Consider the following 9,632-nt stretch of genomic DNA (forward strand, 5'->3'; position numbering starts at 1 on the left):
GAAAGTTTTAATCGTTTTTTCCTTAACTTGTGTGAACATATTATTAATGAGTTTTATTAAACGCTATTCACGTAGTTAGCGAACCCCGGTGTGTGTGTGTGTGTGTGTGTGTGTGTGTGTGTGTGTGTGTGTGTGTGTGTGTGTTGGAATTTTCGTTGCCTAAGGTTTTATTTTTATTTTGACTAATCGTTCTTTTTATTAGTTTTATGTATGTGTATAAGTATGTATGGATGAGTGTGTGTACGTATGTATGTGTGTGTGTGTGTGTGTGTGTGTGTGTGTGTGTGTGTGTGTGTGTGTGTGTGTTGGAATTTTCTTTACCTAACTTTTTTTATTTTGACTAATCGTTTTTTTTTATTAGTTTTATGTATGTGTAAAAGTATGTATGGATGAGTGTGTGTATGTATGTATGTATGTATGTATGAAGGTGTACAGGTAGACAAAGGTAACAATGGGAAAGAAATCAATGGAACTGTGCATTCGAAATCATTTAGAGTAACAAAGAGCGCTGCACAGAACACATTGACAAATACAGATTGGCTGACGGAATAATTTGTCAGTGAATGGTAAATATACAGAGGCAGACACATTAAGTTGATATATTTTTTAGTTAGCTGATATGTTGGCTAAAAGGGTTACAGGCTTAATAGTTTTGTCCCGACACATTCCACTTTACCTCATACGTTACCGGTTTGTTAGGCATGAAACTTTGTATGAGGTATGTATGTATGTATGACTGTATGTGTTTGTATGGATGGATATTAATGTATGAATGTTCCTATGTATGTGTGTATGTATGTATGTATGACTGTATGACTGTAATTATAAAAGTATGTGTTTGTATGGATGGATAATAATGTATGAATGTTCCTATGTATGTGTGTATGTATGTATATTTTCGTGTGTGGACGTGGGTGTGTTTGTTTTGGCTCCTCTCTTAAGTGCACATGTGTACGTCTGTGTGTGGCGATACTTCACCGTGTGTACGCAATAACCATGAACAAACACGGTCATCAATATCACACACACACACACACACACACACACACACACACACAGAGTAAAGCACATATTTTCTCCAAATTTACCGTGTGTGTGTGTGTGTGAGAGAGAGAGAGAGAGAGAGAGAGAGAGAGAGAGAGAGAGAGAGAGAGAGAGAGAGAGAGAGAGACTTTTTTTTGGGTGATAGATGACATGACAAGAGAGAGAAGGATGAAGGGGAAGGAGAATGAAGGGAGGACAAAAGGAAATAAATGAAAGGAGATAGAAACCAAGGATGGAATGAGAGAGAGAGAGAGAGAGAGAGAGAGAGAGAGAGAGAGAGAGAGAGAGAGAGAGAGAGAGATTTTAGGTATGTGTGTGTAAGAGCCAATCACACTTCATCAACACACACACACACACTCACACACACACACACACACACACACACCAGGCCGTCATTACCATTACAACACTCCATTACACTAATCTCTCTCTCTCTCTCTCTCTCTCTCTCTCTCTCTCTCTCTCTCTCTCTCTCGGCCAACCATCTTTATCTTAATCTCTCCCCCTTCTCCTCCTCCTCCTCCTTTTCCTCCTCCTCCTCCTCCTCCTCCTCCTCCTTTTCCTCCTCCTCACCATAATCATCATCACCATCATCATCACTCTTGTCATCACCCAGCAGGCCTTGGACGAGGATGGCACTCTGGACACCGCTCTCGCCAACTACCTTTTCGCTAAGCAACTCCTGCAGCGACTTCGAACCCCAAGCGAGGTCTCCCGCGAAACCCAGCGCAAGAGGTCATACTGGAAACAGTGTGCTTTCAACGCCGTCAGCTGCTTCGGCAAGAGGAAGTAAAGGAAAAGGGCGACTTGTAACATTCTCTATTACTTCTGTTATAATTACTCCTCGTCCGTCTGCTATAATTACTGCTCCTGCCGCTGATATTGCTGTTACTCATCCCACCCCGGCCACCAGTTTAAGAATCTCGCCGCTGCCACCAATTTACGTATCTTACCGCTGCCGCCAGTTCACTTATCCCACCGCTGCCACCAGTTTACTTATTCCACCCCTGGCACCAGTGTAATACCTCCTACAGCTGTTTTATTCCTTTTATTACTTTGCCGCCGCTACCAGCAATGCAATATCTTTCTTTACTACTACTGATTCTACTACTTTACTACCCTCGCGACCTATGTAATATCTTGTACTCCTACTGATGCGTCTTCTTTCCTGTTTTTATCACCGAATTAGCACTTTCAACTATCATTCTCAAGTCTGTGCTCCTACTACCACTACTACTGCTACTGATACTACAACTTCTGCAGCGACCACCACTATTGTATTTGTCCCATTTTCTTCTCACTCTTTGTTTTCTTCGTCATCGTCTTCGTCTTCTTCGTCCATCCCGCCCTTCCTCTCCCCCTTGTCGTCTTCGTCTGTCACTCCTCCATCGTCAAACACTATTATTACGTATTATTACCATTACTAGTGAGAGAGTGGTACTGCCAGCGCCATCTCATCGGTACTACCACGCGGCTGCCCACTTGTCGCCGCCGCCGGAATCGGGTTGAAAATGTAAGAAGTACCAACGTTGACCTGTATCGTGACGTAACCTTATTGTAAAGACGTTAGCGTACTCCTGCTGCCACTACTGCTACTACCAACTCCACGACTACTACTACGACTACTATTACTATTACTACAACTATGAACAACACCGAACATATGTGACTATTAACCCTCTTATATACCGTACAAATTCAATATACCTACCACAACAACAACTACTACTACTATTACTATGAATAAGGCCGAACGTATGCGACTCCTAACCCAGTTATACACCATACAAATCTATTTTAACTCCTGTTTTTATTTATACTACTGCTACTACAAAATCTCAATCACCTAACCTCTTATAACAGACTTTAATACGTACATACACACAAATATGTTTCTGTTACTTATCCCATCGCTGCCACCAGTTCATTTATCCCACCCCTGCCACCAGTGTAATATACATCTACTACTTCTACTACTATTATTTACTACTACAACTACTACTACTACTACTACTACTACTACTACTACTACTACTATTACTACTACTGCTACTGCTACTACTATTACTACTACTACAACTACACCCTTTTATAACCTCCTCTGTAACACTCCTCTCCGCACCCACAGCACTATAACAACCCTTGCCCAGGTAACTCAGTCGGGAGGTGTCGGTTCTATAAAGACAGGTGAGGTTCAGGTGGAATGGTTGGTAACAATTAATTAATCCACGGTATTGATGGGCTTCGGTTTCGACTCATCATCATTCACATGGGAAATGAAAAGCAGGTCCGTTCGAGTAATGAAGGTTAAGTGACATTACCTGTCTGTTTTGCGCTCTCTCTCTCTCTCTCTCTCTCTCTCTCTCTCTCTCTCTCTCTCTCTCTCTCTCTCTCTCTCTCTCTCTCTCTCTCTCACGTAATTGGGCCCTCCTGATAGTGTCACAACCAGAGGAGCCAATGATTGGTTTTCTGACTCCGATCATGTTGGTTTTTGTCAGTAGTAATTTTCCTCTCAATGTTTTTCCTCGTAACCTTCGTTCTATCGTCCTCTGAGTAAGCATTAGGTACACACACACACACACACACACACACACACACACACACACACACACACACACACACACACACACACACACACACACACACCTTCCTCTCTCTCAGGTGTCATGGCTGGGCTGGTTCACAATGGGTCTTACCTGTTCTGTGTGCTGGAGGGAAGAATGGGCTAGGCAGGTATATAGGGAAGGAAAGGGAGCTAGAGAGGGAGAGTATATGTGTTTGCCCTATAGTGGTGTATGGGAAGGACGTAGCAAAAGGAAAGGGACTAAAAATACTGCACGGTTGAAAGGCTTTGTATAGGTAAAGGTGTGTTGATTAGTGAGGAACAGGTATAAAGGTTGTCTAAAGAGGTGTTTATGACGTGCGTTTTGAGTCATTTAAGTTCAAAGAATGTATAACTATTTTTATATGTTGCTGCTAAGGAGATTGTGTGTTATTTTTAAGTTCATGAACTATATACCTTTTCTTCTTCCATTCAAAAGTGACAAGAGCGTTTTGAGTCATTAAGTTCAAAGAATGTATACCTATTTTGATATTTTGGAGATTGTGTGTTATTTTTAAGTTCATGAACCATATACCTCTTCTTCTTCCATTGCAAAAGTGACAAGTTGGAGGGCTATACATTTCTCCATCTTCAATTTCAAAGGCGAGTGTGTGTTTTGAGTTCATGGACTGAAGACATATTCTTTTCTTCTGTGGCAAGAGCGTAAATTTAAAGGACCATATATTTTTTCCTTCCATTGCAAAGTCGAGTGTGTTGTCCTATGTTCATGGACTTAATACGTTTTTTCCTTCTATTGCAAAAGTGAATGATGTCTTTACGTTCACGGTCTACTCTCTCTCTCTCTCTCTCTCTCTCTCTCTCTCTCTCTCTCTCTCTCTCTCTCTCTCTCTCTCTCTCTCTCTCTCTCTCCTCTCTCTCTCTCTCTCTCTCTCTCTCTCTCTCTCTCTCTCTCTCTCTCTCTCTCTCTCTCTCTCTCTCTCTCTCTCTCTCTCTCTCTCTCTCTCTCTCTCTCTCTCTCTATCTCTCTAGAGAGAGAGAGAGAGAGAGAGAGAGAGAGAGAGAGAGAGAGAGAGAGAGAGAAGCCATTTTTTTTGCCGGGGTGGTGATGGTGGTGGCGGTGATGTATGTGAAAAGTTGAAAAGTCCTCATCAGCTAATGCACCTTCACACCTGTTTGTCTTGGTCCAGGTGAGTCGGGCCGCCGCCGGGTGTCTAATTGGTAAGACGGTGAATTAGATGAGCCGAGGGGGCGAAGGCATTTATATTCATCTATTTTATTTTTAGACCAATAAGCAAAAAACATGTATACGTCGAGTTTTTTTTTTTTTTTTTAGCCGCCATTTCGATATATTTTCCCTTTTTTATATGAGGAAATTCGTGAAGCTCGTCATTTTTGGATTCGTGGGTGAGGATTATGTGTGTTAATCTCTATTTTTAGATCGAAAGAAATGTATACACTTTTTTTTCGGAGAGCTGTAAGGGGGCGTTGGTTGGTTGTTATAAGGGAAGTATCTACATCAATTTTTTTTTTGTTGTTGTTGTTGATTTATATACATAGTTTTGCAAAGGTAATCAGGTTTGGGGAAAGGGATTCATATTCATCTTTATTTTTAGATCATCAAAGGTAAAAAAATATATGCATCTTTTATTGCGAGATCCGTGAGTGGGCGGTAAGGGTGGGCTGTTGAAGGGGAGTATCAACATCAGTTTATATTTATATTGAGATATTTTGTAACGCTCGTCATGTTTGGACACGTGGGGGAAAAGTAGGCCTATGTATATTTATCTGCTTGAAGACAATTAGGGAAAAAATATATTTGTCGTTTTCTTCCTGAACTGTGAGGAGGAGACGGAGCGGGGTTGTCAAGGGGAGGTCTCTTCATCAAACAGTTTGTGATTATCTATATGGAAAGTTTTGTAAAGTTCACCATGTTAGGGGAAAGGTATTTATATTCATCTTTATTTTAAAACCATTAGAGAAAAGAATATGTACATAATTTTTTTTCTGCGAGTGGTTAGGGGAGTGGTCAGAGGCGGGGTTGTTAAGGGGAGTCTGCATCAATCAGTTTGTTTATTTATACGGGGGAAAGGTATTTATATTCATCTTTATTTTCAAACCATTAGAGAAAAGAATATGTACATCGTTTTTTTCTGCGAGTGGTTAGGGGAGTGGTCAGAGGCGGGGTTGTTAATAATATGACACCATTACCTTACAACTTATGACAGTGTTCAGCACAGGGATAGCCCCATTACCTTACGACTTGTATAGGGCAGAACGGCTGTAATTTCTGATAATAGATTTTGAAGTGTGCGTCCGATTATTGGCTAAATATCGATTAAGGGGAGTCTCTGCATCAATCAGTTTGTGTTTATTGATACGCCGCGCTGATCCGCTGAGGCCGGTGTGTCAGGACGTGTTCGGTGATGGGCGGCGCGTGACGGACAGGCGGAGGGGAAGCATAAATACCACGTAACGATCATGTGCTTCCAGTTGTGTTCCCTTTGCTTACATTTTCATTTAGTTTAGATATTTATGACTTGCTTAGATATTTGACTTGTTTAGATTTTATGACTTGTTTATATATTTATGACTTGTAATTTAAGGGATTAATCTGTTCACTGTTGTTGTTTTTTATTGTCAAATGATATAATCTATTGAAGTTTTAGGCAGTCAAAGTTACGGTATTTATAGGCAATTTTTCACAGCTTTTTTTGTGTGTGTGTGCCTTTCGTTTTCATGCATCGCCTTGAAGCTTACTACACTTGAGTATCCAAAAGTACACTCGATTCCTCAGTGCTAGTGTAAATCCATTTTTTTATATTGGTTGATTTTTCACTCAAAAATACGATACCCGTCCCTTAAGGGTCAGTTTGAGTTGTACCTGTGATGAACTCAAATAGTGCTTCGTTGACTTGAGGAATTGTTGTGATGTGCTTTACTTTATTTGATTTCAGATGTTCATTTAGACAGGCTTGTATTACTTTGAAAACGATAACTCTATGGTATAAACAATAAAAGTAATGCCGTGTAAGATTGCTTGGTATTATGTGGGTCAATATGTTTAATTTAGACAGGCTTGTATTACTTTGAAAACGATAACTCTATGGTATAAACAATAAAAGTAATGCCGTGTAAGATTGATTGGCACTATGTGGGTCGATATGTTTAATTTAGACAGACTTACATTACTTTGAAAACGATAACTCTATGGTATAAACAATAAAAGTAATGCCGTGTAAGATTGCTTGGTATTATGTGGGTAAATATGTTTCATTTAGACAGACTTGTATTACTTTTAAAATAACCTTATGGAACAAAAAAAAATTAAAAAGAAAAGCAGTACAAGTTCTACGTAGGCCGGTTCATCTTTCTCTCACAGCAATGGAAGCAGCTCAAGGGCAACATAAACAAAACAAAAAGGACCGTACGTTTATTTATATTTATTCTTATGTATATTTACATGTATCTAATTATCTATGTATGTGTGTATTGCAACGAGTAACATCACACCAAAATGTCAATGATGTAGCTTCTCTAAAACATCTCTCATTGAAATTCTAATCCGAAGAGGAAATACTCCCAGAAAACAAACTCCAAACCTGTCAAACCAAGCACTGTGCTATTGTTATCATTTACTTGTTTATGTATGTATTCCAACTAGTAACATCACCAACATATATAATGATGTAACCTCTAGAAAATCCTCACCTCGTAATTTTAATCCCAAGTGAAAATCCTCTCAGAAAAAAAGGAATCTCTAAACCTCGACACTAAGCCTCTGTCCGACCCAGCATTGTACTCTGTAAGGTCTCAGGTGGCGCGCAGGTGAGGCGTGTTAATTAAGGTGAGCAGCCATGGTACCTGAGCCACCTGCCGGACCCCACACACACCTGCACAGCCATACGTATACACCTGTACTTCCCGTGTAGCGAGTTGATAATAAAGTATTGGCACCGTGTTGGACGTGTCTCATTAATACACCTGGAGAGTGATTTTTTTTATTTTTTATTTTTTATTTTATTTTTTTATTTTTTTTTACCTCCCAGAATTTCCTTATTTTTGACTGGTGTTGCTGTCCCGAATTTCTATGATAGCTATTTATATTTCATTCCGAGGCTGACTGAACTCGTAAAACTCTTCAAACACTTCTTCTGTTACTTCCCTTTATCTTTTTTTTTTCTTTTACAACAAAGGAGACGGCTCAAGGGCACAAAAAAAGGAAACGATAATAAAAAAAAAGCCCGCTACTCGCTGCTCCTAAGAAAAGAATCAAAAGAGGTGGCCGAAAGAGAGGTCAATTTCAGGAGTCCTTTTAACCTGCTTTTTTTCTTTAATATTTTTTTTATGAGTTGTTGTACCGGTTATTTTTTATTGTAACTCGTTTGTTTTTCTTTTCTTTTTTCTTTTTCTCTGTGATATTGATTTTGGGGGTGTTCGTTTTTTTTTTTTTTTTCGTTTTAATTTAATTTTTGTTAAGGGTTATATTTTCTTTTGAGTGGTATTTCTTTTTAAGCGAACATTCCTTTGGTTTTAAGGGGTTTTCATTTATTATTTAAGGAGGTGTTCCCATATTCTCAAATGGGGGGGATACTCCTAATATTTTTACATTCCTTTTCTTTTAATTCTTAGTCGATTTTTATTCGTATATTATTTTTACATATGATCTAATTTCAGTTTGCACCTTGGGACATATATTAGTTTCATTACGTTTTCATTTTAATCATACTTCTCTTATTGTTTGTTCCTTTTATTTCATTTTTCGTATTTATTTCTTATTACAGGTAAGAAAAAGAAAAGGTGACCTGACTTCCTCGCCACCATGACCTCAGTCCTTGCTTGGTCAGGCCAGGTAAGGCTACACTATTAGTTTTCTTTTGTTTCTCAAGGCAACAGGGAGCCGAACGAAAATAGAAATGACTTTGGGCTACTGAGATATCTACGCCCTATCTATCCCCTCCTGTGACGGCCAAAGGTACTGTCTTGTGTGGGTAAACATACAACAGTCCCCTCCTGTGACGGTCAAAGGTACTGTCTTGCGTGGATAAGCATGCAACAATCCCCTCCTGTGACGGTCAAAGGTACTGTCTTGCCTGGCTAAACATGCAACAGTCCCCTCCTGTGACGGTCAAAGGTACTGTCTTGCCTGGCTAAACATGCAACAATCCCCTCCTATGACGGTCAAAGATACTATAGAATTAAAACTAAAACATGGCTCACAAAGTTATGATATTAAAAACGAAGTACTTATAGAAAAACTGAGTTCATATAGGAAAAATGAAGTACTTTAGAGCAAAAATGAATACTTGGAGAGAAAATTTAAGTGTTTATATGAAGAACACACAGCAACGGGTACAAGCTGGATAAATTCAAGTCTAGGAAGGAGGTAGGCAAGAACCGGCTCACGAACTGGCTGGTGGGTGAGTGGGACGAACTGAGCAGGTGTGTAGTTGAGGCAAACACAATTAAAAACTTCAAATGGGGGTTAGATGTGTCTATGGACGGGAAGGGAATTTGATGAACAACCCATCCACTGGAGCTGCCGTGTGTAGGCCGTCTGTCTGGCATCTTGTAGGTTGGTATGGTTGGACACTTTCGTTTCTCACATCAGCTATTTCTAAAGGTCAAAGAGGGGGTCAGTCGGGTTCTAATGAGTGTCCCTTTAGGTTTATGGTACAGAAGAAGGGTCAAACTACCACCAGGGTCATACAACTACTCTTGGAAATGCCCACAACTCCTACGAAAGGCTTGTCAAATATGTGTTTCTTTAGGTTCACGGTACAGACGAAGGGTCAAACTACCACCAGGGTCATACAACTACTCTTGGAAATGAACACAACTCCTACGAAAGTCTTGTCGAATATGTGTTTCTTTAGGTTCACGGTACAGAAGAAGGGTCAAACTACCACCAGGGTCATACAACTACTCTTGGAAATACCCACAACTCCTACGAAAGCCTGATCAAATATGTGTTTCTTCAGGTTCATGGTACAGACGAAGGGTCAAACTACCACCAGGGCCATACAAC

At 39.9% G+C, this 9,632-nt stretch overlaps 1 protein-coding gene and 1 long non-coding RNA gene across 2 annotated transcripts in view; one reads left to right on the forward strand and one right to left on the reverse strand.

Annotated features, from left to right (window-relative positions):
- LOC127009943 (uncharacterized) overlaps positions 1-4,510 on the forward strand; it is a 72,873-nt gene extending 68,363 nt beyond the window's left edge. Inside the window, exon 4 of the mRNA XM_050883478.1 lies at positions 1,661-4,510. Coding sequence (XP_050739435.1) covers positions 1,661-1,837 — 177 coding nt within the window. The 3' untranslated portion in view covers positions 1,838-4,510. The remainder of the gene's footprint in view (positions 1-1,660) is intronic.
- A 588-nt stretch (positions 4,511-5,098) lies between these two features.
- On the reverse strand, positions 5,099-7,621 carry LOC127009944 (uncharacterized). The gene is made up of 2 exons (XR_007762603.1): positions 5,860-7,621; positions 5,099-5,815 (listed from the first exon to the last, which is right to left on the reverse strand). It is a non-coding gene; the product is annotated as an uncharacterized LOC127009944 (long non-coding RNA).
- Between the last annotated feature and the right edge of the window lie 2,011 nt (positions 7,622-9,632).

The sequence above is a fragment of the Eriocheir sinensis genome, chromosome 42 (genome assembly GCF_024679095.1).
Source record: "Eriocheir sinensis breed Jianghai 21 chromosome 42, ASM2467909v1, whole genome shotgun sequence".
NCBI lineage: Eukaryota > Metazoa > Arthropoda > Malacostraca > Decapoda > Varunidae > Eriocheir > Eriocheir sinensis.